Raw genomic sequence first — 19,939 nt, 5'->3', positions numbered from 1 at the left:
CTTTGAAATTCCTTGAATTGCTAAGTTGTGGAAACTTTGACATAGCATCAAAAATGACTTTGTCTTAAAATGACCACAGAAACAAAAATAAAAACAAATGTTCAGTTATTAACACCATGTAAATGTAAGCTATTTCTTTAAATAATAAAAAAATTAATGTTAAAGTAATTTCATTTAACCAGCAAGGGGGGGGGGTTGAGCTCCAATGAGTGGGTTTGTTCTCTCACTAAGTTTATACCTAATGGGATCTTTGCCTTTTCCCTTCCCCCCATTCCACATGTTGTCTTTCCTAACTCCACTATGCTTCCTGACCTCTCCTTATAGATAACTCTTTTAGGGTATCAGGTCCCTCCCAGGACCCAACCCACTAGCTAAGGACATATCCTAACCTCATGGGGTGTCTCCTTTCTCTTGGCAAATGTCAAATTCCACTAAAAGCTTGCTCTTTCCAGAATAAATCTACCTTTTACTGAAGATAAATGCTAATGCCAATTTCTCACATGACCAATCCCCAACTTTGGTGCCTATCATCATCTGGTGTCTATGTAACCCATATAATAACTAGCATTTTTAGGTTCCAAATTATGACAATAACCCTTAATAATTCAATTAGTAATTTCACAATTTTCATAAGTGATAGCCAAATAAATAATATAGCCTATCACAAAAATAGATAGGAATCTCATGTAATTTACAGTCATTTCCAATTTTAACATACACACCAATTAAAAAGTTATTTTAAAAATCAACACTTTACCTTGTGATATTCTAACTAGATGTTCCCTTCAAATTATCAATAGCTTTGCAAATCAATCTTCTTCCTTTTTTGTTTTAATCACCTTTTTATTTTAAACTTTAAGATTCAAAATATAGCTAACATATACATAACTTTGGACAAAATTTCTTAACACTTATGCATATGTCCAGCAGACATATTTTAAAGCATAGCTCATAATTTTTACAAATTACCCAATATGCATTTTAGAAAGCAACATACTTCATCTAATTAGGGGATACAAACATGTGACCCCCTAAAGTAAGCTACCACAACTTTGTTTTAATAACCTATTTTTTAACCTTAAAATCAAATCAAATACAGATTTAAATTTCCAGTAGTAATGTTTCATTATATGCACACAAATTTCTAAGATCTTGTGCTTAAAGTAAACAAACTCACAATTCTAGTACATACCATTTAATTGTGATTGTCTCATATAATTGTAATAGGAAGAAATTCATCATATAATACCTATCACTCATCTTGATATCTGAGAAAGTAGCCTTATGTTCAACATTCCTGATGTTGCTACTTAATAAAGTTGTAGATTATCAGTAAACTCATTCCTTTATTGGGACTTATATAACTCAAATACATTATTTCTCAGGGATAATAACCTTAGTTACAAGACAATTTTAAGAAGCTTATCAAATTTACAATTTTCTTTCTTTCTTTGACATCAGCTTTCTTTGTTCTCTTTTACCTTCCCCCTTTCAGAGCTGCATACTTTTAGGTCTCTAGGCTTTCAAAATGCAAACCTGATCCAGATAAGGTTTTGTTCTTTCTCTCTCTCTCTCTTTTTTTCCTAATGCAAAGAATTACAATTTAAGTAAAACTTCTTTTACTATCATATCTCAAATAACAAATTTCACCAAATTGATTGAGCATATTTTTCTTTCTTTTTCTCACTCATCCCTCCACCCATGTGTCCCTTTACCCTATGTACTGTCTTCCTTGTGGAGGCCTTAATTTAGTTGAATTTGCTTCCAAATTACTTTATACACAAACAAAATTAATTTATCTCAACATTGGTATTGTATGTTGATCACATATAAACTTTCCAAATATGAAGCAGTTAAATCCAATAAAGTAGCTAAAGCTCATATAGCATTTGTTTTATGCTAAAGCATTTTTGCAATCTTGAAATGACCAATCATAGCTCTCAAAAATTACCTAATTTTTTCTGTTTCTCTCAGCTTGGCTGTAACTGAAGTCCCCAGGAAAAAGTCAGACTTTCTTTTTTTTTTTTTTTAAACAAAATCTAGCTTGCAGAACAGACATGACACAGACATTCTGCACAAAGATACAAACACAGACAAAGACAAGAATTACATGGAAGAAGATTGTCCCTTCCCCCTCCCCCCCAAAAAAAAACCAGCAATATTTCATCAAGTGTACTTTTGCTCTGAAGATTTAGTTTGGACTGCTCCTTTTTCTCTCTCTGGGGAGAACAGCTCCAATCTCATGGCTTGAGATCCCATAATACACAGAGCTGACCTCTTGGCTCGGTCCCCAAGCCTGGAGGGGTCACCCCCTTCTAGCAGTCATCCAAAGTGCTCCTGCACTGTGCCGTTTTTTAGTACTTTCTTCTAGCTTACTAGGCAGAACCTTGGATCACCAAGCCTGATGCCTAATGACAGCCCAAGAACACAGGCAATGCTCTGGGGAGAGTAACTTCTATTTGGGCTGCTCCTTCCCTTTCTACCCCTGGATTATATTCACATAAGTTACCTGATTGGTCACTTGCCTTTGGGTTTTTTCTTCTTCTTCGGAGACTTGTACTTTTGTTTGTATTTGGACACCTCTATTTAAGCCCATACTCCACAGAAAGGGAGGCTGAGGGTCTGATCTCAAGGATGGTCAGAGAAAACCTAGCCATCTCTCTGGGAAGTCACAGATCCCGGGCGAGCCCCCATAAACTGTGTGGGAGGGATGCTAGAGCTTTTTAACCCAAATTAACTAATTAGAGCCAGAAATAGTGAATTTGGTTAAATAGCAAAAGACTTGGGTTTATTGGATGGATTGAAAAGGAAGTAACCCTTGACCAATAGTTAGCAATGTTGTCTACTTCTTGTGGGTCATGTAAGTTCCTAAAATTTAGATTTAAGGTCTGACCTTTCCTGCCCTGCAGCCCTCTGAGAATAGTCTGAGAATAGGGATCATGTGACTTCTTGAAACTTAGGCCTAGGGTCTGACCTATTCCATCTCAGACTTTTTGAGAAATCCACCTCCCATTCAGAGTCAATGAGCATCAGATTTGTTTTTTTTTTTTTTTTTAAACTTTCTTTGGGTTTTGAGTGTCCCAAACCATGAAGACAGATGAAGTTGCTTTATCTTTGCCATATGATTTATATTTTAGAGAGGCAAGAGTCTGTAGGGATCAGAGAAAATGTCTACTCCTCTATCTTGTTGCTCGTGTGACTCAGAATTCCTATGATATATAATTCTATTAATTGGTCTCAAGTCTCTCCTTACTTCAGTCCATCCTCTACTCAGAGGCTGAAATAATATTCCTGAAGCATAAGTATAACATCATCGTTGTACTCCCTTAGTAAATGTCAGAGCTTCCCTATTACTTTCAGGACCAAATATAAAATTCTATATTTCATGTTTAAAGTCCTTCACCATATGTCTATCTCCTACCTTTCCAGTCTTTTTATATTTTACTCTCTGATCTGGTTACACTGAATTTTCTTCACATATGATTCTTCATGTTCTGACTCTGCCTTTTATTGACTGTCCATCATAATTTAGAACTCTTTCCCCCTTCACCTCTTCTTCTCTGCTTCCCTGGCTTCCTTCAAAATTTAAATTACCTTCTGAAGGAAGGCCCTTCTTCCCCCCAGGGCCTTTGCTCTGAGATTATCTTTCTACTCTGTATATATCTTGTACATTCTACTTATTTGCATTTTATTTTTCCTATTAGAATGTGAACTCTTAGGGGAAGGAATTATGGTTTTGTCTTTCTTTACTTTGTGCCTGACACATAATAAACAATAAATACTTGTTGACTGATTGTTCTGATAACCACTAAGTATGAAAATACCTAGAGGAAAGGCTCCAGAACAATGGATCTTTGGGAGAAAATGAAAGAAATCCCACAGGATGAGAAGGTTTGGATAGGATCTGATCTACATCTATGGAAAGAATACATATGTTGATGAGATCATTAAATAAAAGATCCATTAAATAAAAGAATGAATGAATGTGTGTACTATGGGGAAAAAAAAACACACTTATTAAGTTTTAATCACTGTGTTATACACTGGAAATGTGAATTTAAAAATATGATAGTTCCTGCCCTCAAGGAGTTTACATTCTAATAAAGTAGGACAGCAAATATAAGAGGGTATTGAATGGTGTGGGACATCAGATCAACAGAAGAATTTTGATGTTTAAAAAGAAGAGTCTTTGTTTTTGGAAGAAGTTGACACAATCACTGTACAATTTCCCTAGTTTTCTTCTTCCTCTATAATTCTGGGCCTAACTCATCTTCTAATTTCAGTGCCTGTCCAAGATATGTGTATTAATGGACTAGGATGATGAGTTTTTCATCCAGTTACTTATTCTGGTCTTTATCTCTCATCCACCTGATTTTTTCTGTGTGGATAGTTAGGGTCAGTTCTTTTGAATGATTATAAATTTCATTTAGGAAGTTCTGAAATGTCAGTAATCACTAGATATTTAATCAACTTTGTATTTGCATAGCCATTAGATGATAGAAATCTGGTACCGATCTTTAAAAAAAAACCCAAACTACCTGTTCAGTTCAACAAACATAGTAAATAGCCATCTAGACAGTAAACACCTTATTTAGTTATTCATTTATTTTTATTTATAAAGTTATTTCCATTGTCAGATTTGGAAATATTCCATACTGCATAAGAAGTATGCAATTTTGGAGCCTAATCTGCATGAGCTAAGTACTAAAGGTGTTGCAATAACTCTGCAAAAAAAGCAGAACTTTATCCCTCTTCCTTTCGGTACATTGCTTATAAATGAGTGATGCAATTTTATCCAGAATTTGCAAAAACATTTGACGTCAGGATGAGTCCAAGCAGATGAATTTTTCTGCCAAAGTATATATTGAATAGATTTTTTTTTTAACAAGCAGCTAGAAACTTGTATTTTATGATAAAATACTTATTCATTCACAGAATTGAGGTTGTAACAAAAAGTACAACTAAAGAGTTTTGCTGACCTCTAAATGGTCATAGGGAAAGTGTGTAGAAGTCTTTCTAAATGTTTTTAAGATAGAAAAAAGTTTATTTCTTTCTGCTAAGGCAATTGGGGTTAAGTGACTTGCCTAGAACATCACATCTAGGAAGTGTTAAATGTCTGAGGTCAGATTTGAACTCAGGTCCTCCTGACTTCAGGGGTGCTCTATCCAGTGCACCACCTAGCTACCCCTAGAAAAAGTTTCTTTATGAGCCAAGTATGATTGCAGCAGCAAAAACAATCATAGAAATAATCTCATCATTCTTGTTTTATTTTGTATTTTTTAGCTCATTTCTTTGACCTTTCTAATTATTAAATCCTGATACTTTATTTGAAATTCATTAAAGATGGTGGAAACTGTTCTTTGAAAAAAAGCCTATCTTCACTGAGAATGGAAGAAGAGATTGTGGATGTGAGTTACATATTAAAAGACTAAATGAGGTATATGGAAGAATTTTCTGACAATGTTATTTAGGTTAGGTAATGGGACTGGTTTGCAAAGGAGGCTTAAGAATTTCTTTCTTTGCTAGCAATGTTTCCTGTCACTTCAAAGTTTTCAAGATCATTACTCTAGAAACTATTTCCACCATAAGGATTTTGCCTGCTATTAATATTTACTTGTTTCAGGTAAATAGTGCTGCCTGAGTTATGGTTTTCTATTTAGTTATTTATTTATTTTTTAAAAATAGAACTTAGTAAAACATATAAGCTCTATAGCTCTTTTCACCATCAGATGTCCTACCTTTCTGCCTCCCATTCTCCTAGCTCCCTACCAAGGTGCTCAGGGCTCCATTCTATAGAGCGTGCATTCTCTGCCAGAGCTTACCTTTTAACAATTTACCTACAGTCTGCTTCTCTCAAGGACGTCTAGACCTTCAGATTGCCAAAGTGCCTTGGGAACTTTTGAGTGTACAAACAGTCCTATTTGTTGATCTTAACTATGGGAAAAGATGTGGTCAACTGATAGACTAGTTTAGAAAATGTTCCAAAGGCCAAGTTCCATCTAACCTTGCTGTATATAGTCATTTTATTTTGAAGGTTTAATTTGATTCCACCGTATATCCAGACATGTGTAATACTGATTTGTATTGTATTACTAGTGATCCATGTTGATTTTAAAAAATACTTAAAATGTAATGGGTTCACTTCACTTCAGCACTTCCTTTTGATATGAAGATAACATAGAGCAGTGGACTTACACCAAGGGTAATATGCTCTGACCCCAAAGGGGTCATCATCTACATAGCACTTTAAGGTTTGCAAAGAGAATCACACATTAGTTAATTTGATTTTCACAACAATCTTGTGAAAGAGGTGCTTATTGTTGTATCATTTGTAGAACAGAAAAATGCATTTCATATCACTATCCCCATAATATCCACTTGTGGGCTCATCTCCAGCATAACTATCCTACCTTCTTCATCCATTATGACTTAATAGTCTATCTACTGGTGCTGACCTCTCTTGCTGTAGATATGGATCTCTCAGGAGAGATGGCCCAGGGCTATATCTTTATATATATATATATATATATATATATATGTACATACACATTCACATACATAATACATATATACACATGTATGATAGTTTATTAAGTTCCTACTATATGTCAGGTACTGCCAAAGAAGGTAAGATAAGTCTTTTTCTTAAGGAACTCACATTCTAGTTAGGATAACATATATATTCCTAATTCATAATGCTGACACTGTCATTTCTCACAGGGAAAAATTGGATGATGAGGCACAATGAAGAATTTAAAAATGTTAAGAAAACAAATTGAGGATATATCCTCAATATTCTGGGTCATTTATATTGTGAAGATCTGGCTTGGAGAGGCTGGCTCTTAGTTAACTATTATTTCCTTTCCTATGAGAAAAGGGAGATCCACTGGGAGAGGAGGTGGAAATGACTGAGTAACTGAACTCAGAGAAGTGCTACAAGCTGGAAGGTCTTTAAAGATTTCTTTGAGAAGGAGGGAAGATTTTTTTTTTATTAAAGGTTTTTATTTACAAAGCATATGCATAGATAATTTTTCCAACATTGACCCTTGCATAACCTTTTGTTCCAAATTTTCCACTCCTTCCCCCCACCCCCTTTCCTACTTGGCAGGTAGTCCAATACATGTTAAATATATTGAAATACATGTTAGATCCAATATATGTTTAAATGTTTATACAATAATCTTGTTGCATTAGAAAAATCAGATCAAGAAGGAAGAAAAAGAAAAACCGAGAAAAGAAATAAAATGCAAGCAAATAACAACAGAGAGTGAGAATGCTATGTTGTGTTCCATACTCTGTTCCCATGGTTCTCTCTCTGGGTATAGATAGTCCTCTTCATCACTGCACAAGTGGAACTGGTTTTAATCATTTTACTGTTGAAGAGAGACATGTTCATCAGAATTGACCATTGTATAATTGTCTTGTTGCTGTGTATAATGATCTCCTGGTTCTTCTCACTTCACTTAGCATGAGTCTCTCCAGGCCTCTCTGAAATCATTCTGCTGGTCATTTCTTACAGAACAATAATATTCCACAGCATTCATATACCACAATTTATTCAGTCATTCTCCAGTTGATGGGCATCTACTCCATTTCCAGTTTCTTGCCACTACAAAGAGGGCTGCCACAAACATTTTTGCACATGTGTGTCTCTTTCCCTCCTTTAAGATCTTTTTGGGATATAAGCTCAGTAGAAAAACTATTGGGTCAAAAGGTATGCACAGTTTGATAACTTTTTGAACACAGCTCCAAACTGCTCTCCAGAATGGTTGGATCTGTTAACAGTTCCACCAATAATATATTAATATCCCAGTTTTCCCATATCCCCTCCAACATTCATCATTATCTTTTCCTATCATCTTAGCCAATCTGAGAGGTGTGTAGTGGTATCTCAGAGTTGTCTTAATTTGCATTTCTCTGATCAATAGTGATTTGGAGCACCTTTTCATGTGGCTACAAATACTTTCAATTTCTCCATCTGAAAATTATCTGTTCATATTTTTTGACCATTTATCAATTGGAGAATGGCTTGAACTATTATAAATTTGAGTCAATTCTCTATATATTTTAGAAATGAGGTCTTTATCAGATCCTTTGTATATAAAAATGTTTTCCCAATTTATTGCTTTCCTTATAATCTTATCTGCATTTGTTATGTTTGTACAAAAAGTTTTAAACTTAATATAGTCAAAATTATCTATTTTATAATCAATAATAATCTCTAGTTCTTCTTTGGTCACAAATTCCTTCCTCCTCCACAAATCTGAGAGATAAACTATCCTATGTTCTTCTAATGTGTTTATAATATCAATCTTTATGTCTAGATCATGAACCCATTTTGACCTTATCTTGGTGTTAGGTTTGGGTCTATGTTTAGTTTCTGTCATGCTAATTTCCAATTTTCTCAGCAGTTTTTGTTAAATAGAGAATTCTTATCTCAAAAGGTGGGGCCTTTGGGTTTGTGGAATACTATATTGTTATAGTCATTGGCTATTTTGTCCTGTGAACCTAACCTATTCCACTGATCAACTTCTCTATTTCTTAGCCAGTACCAAATGATTTTGATGACCACTGCTTTGTAATATAGTTTTAGATCTAGTACAGCTAGGCCACCTTCATTTGCTTTTCTCTTCATTAATTCCTTTGAAATTCTTGACCTATTGTTCTTCCAGATGAATTTTGTTGTTATTTTTCCTAGGTCAGTAAAATAGTTTCTTGGGAGTTTGATTGGTATAGCACCAAATAAATAGATTAGTTTAGGTAGTATTGTCATCTTTATTATATTCAGTTGACCTATCCACAAGCACTTGATATTTTTCTGATTACTTAGATCTGACTTTATTTGTATGGAAAGTGTTTTGTAGTTTTGCTTATATAGTTCCTGACTTTCCCTTGGGAGATAAAATCCCAAATATTTTATATTATCAACAGTTATTTTAAATGGAATTTCTCTTTGTATCTCTTGTTGTTGGATTTTGTTTGTGATATATAAGAATACTGATAATTTATGTGCATTTATTTTGTATCTTGCAACTTTGCTAAAGTTGTGGATTATTTCTAATAGCTTTTTAGTTGATTCTCTAGGGTTCTCTAAGTATACCATCATATCATCTGCAAAGAGTGATAATTTGGTTTCCTCATTACCTACTCTAATTCCTTTAATCTCTTTTTCTTCTCTTATTGACAAGGCCAGCAATTCTAATACAATATTGAATAGCAATGGTGATAGTGGGCAACCTTGTTTCACCATTGATCTTATTGGATATAGTTCTAATTTATCCCCATTACATATGATGCTTACTGATGGTTTTAAATGGATGCTACTGACTATTTTAAAGAAAAGTCCATTTATTCCTATACTCTCTAGTGTTTTTAATAGGAATGTGTGTTGGATTTTATCAAATGCTTTTTCTGCATCTATTGAGATAATCATATGGTTTTTGTTAATTTGGTTATTGATATAGTCAATTATGCCAATAGTTTTCCTAATATTGAACCAGCCCTGCTATAAATCTTACTTGGTTGTGGTGTTTTATCCTGGGGATGATTATCTGTAATCTCTTTGCTAATATTTTATTTAAGAATTTTGCTCAATATTCATTAGGGAGATTGGTCTATACTTTTCTTGCTGTGTTTTTTTATCCTACTTAGTTTAGGTATCAGTACCATGTCTCTGTCATAAAAGGAATTTGATAGGAGTCCTTCATTCCCTATTTTTTTCAAATAATTTACATAGTATTGCAGTTAATTGTTTTTTAAATGTTTTGTAGAATTCACATGTAAATCATATGGTCCTGGGGATTTTTTCTTAGGGAGTTGATTAATAAATTGTTCTATTTCTTTTTCTAAAATGGCACTATTTAAGTAATTTATTTCCTCTTCTATTAATCTGGTCAATCTATATTTTTGTAGGTATTCCTCCATTTCACTTAGGTTGTCAAATTTATTGGCATCAAGTTGAGCAAATTAACTCCTGATCATTACTCTGATTTCCTCTTCATTGGTGGATAGTTCTCCCTTTTAATTTTTGAGACTAACAATTTGATTTTCCCCTTTCCTTTTTCTAATCAAATTAACTAAAAGTTTATCTATTTTGTTGCTTTTTTCATAAAATCAACTCTTATTTTTATTTATTAATTCAATTTTTTAGTTTCAATTTTATTGATCTCTCCTTTTATTTTTAGAATTTCAAGTTGGGTATTTGGGGGTTTTTAATTTGCTCTTTTTCTAGCTTTTTTTAGTTGCAAGTCCAATTTATTGATCTTCTCTTTCTCTATTTTATGCAAGTAAGCATCTAGAGATATAAAATTTCCCCTTATTACTGCTTTAGCTGCATCTCACAGATTTTCGTATGTTGTTTCATTATTGTCATTCTCTTGAATGAAATTATTGATTGTGTCTATGATTTGCTGTTTCACCCATTCATTCTTTATGAGCTTATTTAATTTCCAATTTTTTTTTTTGGTCTATTTTCCTCTGGCCCTTTACAGAATGTAATTTTTATTTCATCATGATCTGAAAAAAATGCATTTACTATTTCTGCCTTTATGCATTTGATTTTGAGGTCTTTATGTCCTAATATATGGTCAATTTTTGTATAGGTTCCATGAACTGCTGAGAAGAAAGTGTACTCCTTTCTGTCTCCATTCAATTTTCTCCAAAGAATTATCAAATCTAGTTTTTCTAGTATTCTATTTACTTCTTTAACTTTTTCTTATTTATTTTATCTAGTTCTGAGAGACCAAAGTTGAGATCTCTCACTATTATAATTTTGCTGTCTATTTCTTCTTGCAACTCTCTTAACTTCTCCTTTAGGAATTTAGATGCTACGTCACTTGGTGGATACATGTTTAATATTGATATTGATTCATTATCTATCATACCCTTTAGCAAGATATAGTTTCCTTCCTTATCTCTTTTAATTAGATCAATTTTTGCTTTTGCTTGATCTTAGATCAGGATGACTACCCCTGCTTTTTTTTTACTTCACCTGAAGCATAATAGATTTTGCTCCAGCCTTTTACCTTTACTCTGTATGTATCACTCTGCTTTAAATGTGTTTCTTGTAAACAACACATTGTAGAAACCTGGTTTTTAATGAGTCTTCTATCCGCTTATGTTTTATGGGAGAGTATTATGGACCAGAACTCTGAACTTGAAACAAGAATTCTTACAAGGTACTAACTAAGTGGAATTGATGATACAATGGTTATCTAGTTTAGCATGGTGATTAATAGTACTCTAAGTTCACTATGATTGATTTAATCTTACAGCAAATAATGGTTTCCTAGTAATATAATGACTGGTCTATACTCAGTGTGGAGCATATAAGCAGGAACTGAGAGCCACAGAATACAAGGGCACTGGAAGCTCTTGGAGCCAAGGAGACAGAGATTTATTTCCACCTTCAGTCAGACTCCTGGTGTCAGGCTCTCCTCCTGCATTTCTCCCCTGAGATCAAGGCCAGTCTGAAAGGCTCTCCAAAAGCTGTCCAGCCCCAGGAAGGAGATAATAAAGAATTTAGACTTTAAAACCTAGCTGTTCTTGTGGTGATTACTGAACTAAAAAGAAGGCGGCCCAGAGATCTCCAGGAAAACTGAACAAGAGAACATTACAGGAGACTTCACCTCATTCACATAATTCTATATTTCCTGTCATCTTATTAACCCCAAATTATACTTTTTATTTCCTTTTCCCTTTTTTCTCCTCCCTTATATTTTACTTATGAGCACTACTTGCCTCAAGCAGTCCTCCCTCTTTTGAGTTTCTCCCCCTTTCTTATACCTTTCCCCTACTATTTCTCTTTTCCCTTCTGTTTAGCCTACCTCTTCCCTTTTCCCCTTTCCCCTCCCACTTTTCTATAAGATGAGAAATGTTTTCCAGTGAAATCAAATATATCTAATATTCTTTCTTTGGGCCAAATCTGATAAGAGCAAGATTCACACAATATTCCTCACTTTCCCTTCTTTCCCTCAATTATGATGTTTTCTTTGCCTCTTCCTGAGATGTAATTTTCCTCATTTTACCTCCACTTTCCTCTTTTTTTTTTCTGTTACAGTCCCCTTTACATTTCTAGTTTATTTTTTCTATTATAACAGTAAAATCAGATTATACATGTACTCTCAATATATACTCATAACAGAAATATAGTTCTCAAGAGTTTTTTCTTTTCTTTTTACCTTTTTATGCTTCTTTTGAGTTTTATATTTGGAGGTCAGATTTTTTTGTTTAGCTCTGGTCTTTTCATCAAAAATAAATGTGATTCACAGTTTCGTTGAATGTCCATCTTCTGCCCTGAAAGAAAATGCTGGTTTAGCAGGGTAATTTATTCTTGGCTACATTCCAATTCCTTCACCTTTTGGAACATCAGATTCCAGGCCCTTTGATCTTTTAAAGTGGAAGCTGCTAGGTCCTGAGTAATCCTAATTGTGCCTCCTTGGTATTTGAATTGTTTCTTTCTGGCTGCTTGTAATATTTTTTTTCCCATAGTCTAATAGTTCTCAAATTTAGCCACGATATTTCTTGGGGTTTTAATTTTGGGGTCTCTTTCAAGACACATTTGATGAATTCTTTTAATGGACATTTTACCTTATGTTTCTATGATATCTAGGCAGTTCTCTTTGATGATTTCCTGAAAGACAGTGTCTAGGCTCTTTTTTTTCATCATGTATTTCAGGGAGTCCAATAATCTTAGATTGTCTCTCCTAGAACTATTTTCCAGGTTGGTTGTTTTCCCAATTAGGTATTTTACATTTTTTTTGTTTTGCTTGCCTGATTCTTCTTGTCTCATGGAGTCATTCATTTCCATATGCTCAATTCTGATTTTTAGTGAATTATTTTCTTCATTTACTTTTTTTTTTTTTTTTTTTTTTTTTTTTTTGTATTTGTTCAATTGAAGTTTTAAAGGAGTTGTTTTGTTCTATGGAATTTTTTTTTTCCATTTCACAAATTCTGCTTTTTAAGGAGTTATTTTCTTTTTATTTTTCACAAATTCTGTTTTTTAAGGAATTATTTTCTTTTTCTTTTTCACAAATTCTGTTTTTCTGGAATTTGCTTTCTTTTTCCATTTTATCAAATGTATCTTTTAATGAGTTTTTTCATTTCACTAAGTCTATTTTGTAGTGAATTCTGTTCAGATAGTTTCTATGTTGCCTTTTCCAAACTCTCTTGCAAATTTTTCCTTTTCCTTTTCCCATTTTTCTTCTAGCTCTCTTTTAAGGCCCTTTTAAATTTCTTCTAGGAGAGCCTTGTGTGATGGGGACCAGATTATATTGCCTTTTGGGACTTCATCTGGAGACAATTTGCCTTTAGTCTTCTCAGGGTTTGAAATCTATTCTTTTCTTTTACCATAAAAGTTGTCAATTGTTAGAGTCCTCTTTACTTTTTTACTCATTTTTTTTTTTTTAAAGTTAAGATCTGCCTTTAGGCCAAGCAACTATAGCTGCACTGGGTTAGTGCTGATTCACTCCTGGTGCTGAGTGGGCATAGTCAGGTCCTATGAGTTTCTGGCGTTTTGGGGTTCACTATTTATCTTTGTGTTTGTGTTGGATGTTTTATAACTTCTCTGCTGATCCCCGACTCCCATTCTCAATAAAATTCTTCCTAGTTGCTATATATTTCTTCTATTCTATCTAGAAATTGGGTAACATCTTGAAAGCTCAGTTGTATAGAATGAGGCATGAAAGATATACAGGGCTTAAACCTATAATTTAATTATGGCAAAGTTATGTAATGGTTGTTACTAATATCTTCTTGAGAAAGTCATAAAGACTGGCTTGCAATCAGGGCAGAGTGGCCAACATTGCTGTAGATTCTTGTAGATTCTTCCCTGTAGATTCTCTGCTACAGGAGTCTGCACCACTACACAGAGACAGAACCACTCTGTGACTCTGTGCTGTTTGAGCTGGTGTTTGTATTCAGCTGCTTGCACTGGCTTCCTCCTGTTTCCAAGTGAAACAGACTTTTTCTGGCAATCTTTGAAATTATCTTAGGCTGATAATTTGTCGCACTCCCAATATTTGTAGGTTCTGCTCTCTTCAATTAATTCACAGGCTGGATTTTGCAATTAGTGTGAGAGTTGTAGAGAAAGTCAAAGAGAAATGGGTGTCCTCTCTGCCATCTTGGCTCCACCCCTGGAAGTCAGGAGGGAAGAATTTTATATTATCCTAGTGTAGATCTAGTCTGAATGTTTTCTTGCATTGAATAAAATTTGTCCTATACTCATTATAAGTGTTTAATGGGGAACTAAGAGCTATTTTGGTGGGAGCAAAATAATCCAGATAGACAAGAACTTGAGAAATTTTGTGAATGGGCCCTCAAATTGTATCTGAGTCCACTCTGAGGCCAACTATGGGATGGGTTACAGTAACATCTCTCTCTCTCTCTCTCTCTCTCTCTCTCTCTCTCTCTCTCTCTCTCTCTCTCTCTCTGTGTGTGTGTGTGTGTGTGTGTGTGTGTATGTGTGTGTCTGTCTATTTCTGTCTCTATCCCTTGATAGTAATTGGGGTTAAGTGACTTGCCAGGGTCATACACATAATAAGTGTCTGAGTATCTGAGACAGGATTTGAACGTAAACCCTCCTGATTCTTGGGCTGGTCTTCTAACCACTGAGCCTCTCACTACTCCAATATTTTGAAATTTACATGGTTTTTCTCACAGCAACCCTATAAGGTACTTACAGCATTGGATTCATATTTTTTCATGTACCAAGCCAAGTGCAGGGTTTGATGGGATTACTTAGGCCTTTGTCATTAAGTCAGTCAAATAACAGCATACTGTCTCAATTGGGGTTTGAATCTTTGTCAATGTATATTATTTTATGATTGAAGGTTGTTAGCTGAATGAACTTTTGTTGGTGAGTCTAAAATTTATAATATGAAACTGGACTCTAGAATATCTAGTGAGAATTTTCCAACAGCACAAAATTATTCTAATGAAAAGTAGTGAGGTATCGAGTGGAAATTTAGAGTCAGAGGACCTGGATTTGAGTTATGTTTTCACCATTTACTAGCTATATGACTTCACACAATTCATTTATCCTGTCTAAACCTCAATTTCCACATTTATAAAATGATTATATTCCTTTTACTCCCTACCTTATACAGTACTAACATAGTATGTCTAACATATAGTATATATGCTTAGCATATGTTTATGTTTATTCAAATATTGAGTGGGTCACTTGACTGACCATATAAACTGCCTCTTTTTGTATCCCAGTTGATTTTTTTCTCTTCCTTATAAAAGTCCCTTGTTATGTATTCATGTTGTATTTGAAATGCTAGGGTGATTGGATGTGAATTTGTTTTCTTTAGCAATCTCATTGGTACTTTCAATATTCTGATCACCTCTCTCCCCACCCCATCCCAATTTTATTTTAGTATAGTTCAATACATTTATTACTGCTGAGGCTGGGGACTATAATTAACCATTCATCATGTTTCTTGATGAAAGTAAGTCTGCAAACTGTTGAAATATTGTAATTGTGAGAAAGTGTCCTTGATTTCTTACTTTACTACCCATAATGTAATTAGTAGTCACAGTGGGGTTTCTCTAAGAGGACTGTTTTAGAATGGCAAAGGGGAAATGAAGTCAACTATTGCCAGCAACTTGAAAGGTGAAGCGTTTTTAGAAATGGGTTCTATAATTAGCTCAGTTATTACTCCTGAAATACAGGCACTTTAACTACTCATCCATGTTTTGAATTTCCTTTTATATCAGTACATTGAATTTAGTTGACTTAAAAATCAGTTTGTGTGTTTGAGTGTGTATGTATCTGTATGCTTATGCATGTCTGTATGTGGTGTTTGTGTGAGAGAGAGACAGAGACAGAGAGAGACAGAGAAACAGAGAGACAGGAAGTGATGGAGAGACAGTGGAAAAGAGTAAGAGAGAGAGAGAAATTGATCAACCCAGTAAATTAGTTGATTGTCTTCCCTAATATTCTGGACAAATTTTTATACTCCCCCTCACTTTGAACTTATTTATTTCACATATAATTTCTACTATGGGTTCTATCAATGTAGTGGAATAATGCTAGATGTGAAGTGAGGAAGACCTAGGTTTAAAGTGCCTCTGACTTTTAATAGCTTTATGACTATGAATAGATTCTCTAATCATATAAGTGTAAATATAACCCGTAGCAGTTACCCCAAAGGAGATATTCTGAGGTCCAAAGAAACTAGTATAGATAGAATACCAGGCAAACTCTAAAATACTATGCAAATATCAATTGTTATTAAATCTTCCAGTGATAGTCCATGTTCATAATGTAGGAGGGCAAATGATGAAAATTGTAGGCCATCATCTGGAATTCTAACTGGTCCTTTAGGAAGTAAAGACAGAATAATTAAGATAAGAAAGAAAACTCTTACCCTAAATTTTTTGACATTAGTAATCAAAGTAAATGAATTTGTTTACCCAATACATGCACATTGTACCTGTAGTCCCTAGTTGTTTACAGAAAACCACAAGTTCAGATGAAACAACATTTTAGAGGGCAGTGAGAAATAATGAGGAATCCAGATAAAGACACTAGAATGAATAATGATGTTACATTTCAATTTTTATTTTATATGGGATTAAGATATAATATATTAAGATAGTTAATAAGAATGACATTGTTTAGGGTAGTTTATGTGGGAACATGCACCTAAAATATTAGCCAGTAAAGACTGGCATTGTTTTTCTGATTCAAAAACACTAGTTCTTACCACTCCAAACCCATTTTATTTATTTATTTATTTATTTTTAAAGGACTTGACTAGTGTTATAGAAGCAAAACAGAGTCTTGAGAAGGAAATTAAAATCTTACAAGAAAGACTAACTGTTGGCCAGAGGGCCTGGGATGCCTCTAAAAAGGAGCTGAGCTGCCTGAAGAAAAATTCATGTGAAACAGAGAAGAGTTTGAAGAACTTCATGGAGGAAGCAAAGACCTCTCAGAGCCATTTCTGTTCATTCATGGAGCAAATTGCAGAACTTCTAAGTAGAAACTCAGTGATGGTTAAGCCTTCAAAGGAAGATATATTGAACAGAATACAGGAAATGAACAAACAGGAAGAGAACAAGAAACAAGTAAGTGGGGAGTTGTTTTTACTTAGTACTTTAGTATAATTTAATAAAAATTTGCTAATTTGCTAATAATAATTGGTATAATTAATAAAACTAATTCAATATGGAATTGGAGACAGACTGGGCAAAAACTTGTTCATATTGGTAAAAAAAATCTGTTTGAGAATATAGTTAAGTATGTAACTTTGCCTTTTTAAGATACATCTGGGACTTTTAGCTAGGATAACATTAACTAAAATATTCTTTATCAGGTCCATTTAATAATTGGAGAAAATAGTTTTATAATGGCCATTTTAATGATATATAAAATGTACCATTTCAAAATGTTTCAAAAAAGCTTAAAGGCATTTGAAAATTATTTTTGCATATTTTCATATTTTTATTTTTTGCATATTTTAACAATAACCATTTATTAACTTAGGACAAATAGATATTGATTCTAGGAAAAATGCTCTGTAGCACTTAGGGTTCCCTGGGCATATCAGATTTTATTTTGTGACCAGCTCTTGTCTAAGTGTTTTCAGTTCCTTTGCTAACATCAAATTAAGAAGCCATGGCATATAGAACAAGCTTGTCACATCCATAGAATCCAAAGTAAATGCATACCAAAATTCATAGTCAAGAAAACTTTTTCTTCTATTAAGTCCTACATTCCCCAAGCATCTAATGTAGTTAATTTAGCCTTAGCATTACTTTGGGTTTGAAGTATCTTGCAAGAAATGGATTTCTGAAGTATAAATTCTGGTACTGAAAATTTAACATTTATTAAATTTGGTTCTCAACACCCCTGGAAAGTGTTTATATTTAAAGTTTCTATAGCACTTAGCAGAGTACTTTGCACATAGTAAGTATTGAATAATTACTTTTTTATTCAATCATTTATTCATTCTCTTCTTTGGATACTATACCTATCTTAATGCCATTTAAGATTGTGTTAGCTTTTTGCGGGGCACTATGTTGTATTGGCTTATATCAAGGTTTCTGAAGTATACTAAAACCCCTAAATCTTTTCAAATGCACTTTTGTCTATAATGCATTACCATCCTATGCTTTGGTAGTTAATCTTTGAACTCATGTTATATTTTACAATAATTTTTATTAACTTTCATCTAGATTTAGCTCATTGTTTGGGTTATATTAGTGTGCAGATTTTGTCATCTAGTGTATTAGTCCTCAAACTCTTTAGTTTGAACTCTTTTTCTTTAAAATAGTATTTTCTATTTTCCAATAACACAAAGAAAATTTTAACATTCATTTTAATATCTTTTTATTTTTCCAAATATGTGCAAAAATAGTTTTCAACCTTCACTTTTGCAAAGCCTTGCAAAGTTCTAAATTTTTCCTATCCCTTCCCCCCATCCCTCCCATAGATAACTAATGATTCAACATAAGTTAGACATCCAACATAGGTGCAATTTTTCTAGACATATTTCCATATTAGTCATGCTGCACAAGAAAAATCAGATCAAAAGATAAAAAAAATACCACAAGAAAAAAAAGAAAGCAAGCAAATAAATATCAATAAAAAGTGAAAATACTATGTTTTGATATAATTCAGTCTTCATACTCTTTTTCTCTGGATGTAAATGTCTCTTTTGATCACAAGTCTGTTGTAATTCCCTTGAATCTCCTCATTGTTGAAAAGAGCCAAGTTCCTTACATTTGATCATCATATAATGTTGTTGCTGTTTACAATGTTTTCTTGGTTCTGCTCACTCACTTTATATCAGATCATATAAGTCTTTTCAGTCATATAAGTCTTTTTGCTTGTCATTCTTTGTCACAATAGTATTCCATTACATTCATATATCACAATTTGTTTTGCTATTCCCCAATTGATGGTCATCCCTTCAATTTCTAATTCTTTACTATCACAAAAAGAACTGCTACAAATATTTTTGTATATGTTGGTTCTTTTCTTTTTTTTAATGATCTCTTTGGGATCCAGACCTAATGTTGAAGTTGCTGGATCAAAGGGTGTGCACAGTTTGGTTGTCCTTTGTCCATAGTTCCAAATAGTTTTCCAAAATGGTTGGATCAGCTCACAATTCCACCAACAGTTAGTAAGACTCCTTTAAACTCTTAAAACTTTCCTCCCTCTCAAAGAGATTTTGTTTATGAGAGAATTTGCTGTATTAGAGAGTAAACATCTTAGTATTATTATGAAAATAGTTTTGACTTTGCTGATCCCATGAAAGGGTCTTGTAGACCTCCAGGGATCCTTGGACCATACCTGAAGAACTGTTGAGCTAATGTTTTAACTATTTCTATAAGTTTCATAACATCCACAAATTTTATAAACATATAACCTCTCCCTTCATCCATGTCCTCAATAAAAAAGTTAAAAAGAATTTCGCCAAGGATAGATCCTGGTGGTACTCTACTAGATACCACCCTCAAAATACAACTGAAGAAACATTTGCTAAACTTCTGTTATATATAAGGCACTATCATAGGTTCTGAGGATTCAAAAACAAAAATATAATAATCTCTATATTAAAAGAGCTTATATTTAGCTTGGAGGATAGGCTGCACAAAAATAGGCAACTATAAGATAATTTGAAGAGGAAAAGAGCTGTAATAATTTGGAAAGGAAATGTGATCAAGGACATAAATGGAGGGTTTAGTCTTGGAAAAGAGAAGCACCTCTTCTTCCTTAGAGGTTAAGACCAATGTAGTAAAGATGGATGAAGAACCAGAGGAGTTTTGATTTATAGAGTAGAGATGGAAAGGAGATTGTGATGGCTAAACTCAGTTTTGTCACTAAGAGAAAAGATGAGATCATTTGCTTAGAGAGGAGAAGGATGGCCTAGAAGACTTGAGAATAGACCTGATCTTCCACAAATTTGTCACTGAGGTCTCACCCAAG

At 33.7% G+C, this 19,939-nt stretch overlaps 1 protein-coding gene across 1 annotated transcript in view; it reads left to right on the top strand.

Annotated features, from left to right (window-relative positions):
* CCDC170 (coiled-coil domain containing 170) overlaps positions 1–19,939 on the top strand; it is a 115,873-nt gene that overhangs the window by 41,704 nt on the left and 54,230 nt on the right. The window contains exon 6 of the mRNA XM_074309539.1: positions 16,756–17,073. Within this exon, the coding sequence (XP_074165640.1) occupies positions 16,756–17,073 (318 nt within the window). The remainder of the gene's footprint in view (positions 1–16,755; positions 17,074–19,939) is intronic.

The sequence above is a fragment of the Sminthopsis crassicaudata genome, chromosome 4, assembly GCF_048593235.1.
Source record: "Sminthopsis crassicaudata isolate SCR6 chromosome 4, ASM4859323v1, whole genome shotgun sequence".
In the NCBI taxonomy this organism is placed as follows: domain Eukaryota; kingdom Metazoa; phylum Chordata; class Mammalia; order Dasyuromorphia; family Dasyuridae; genus Sminthopsis; species Sminthopsis crassicaudata.
This window is presented reverse-complemented; position numbering and strand designations above follow the sequence as displayed.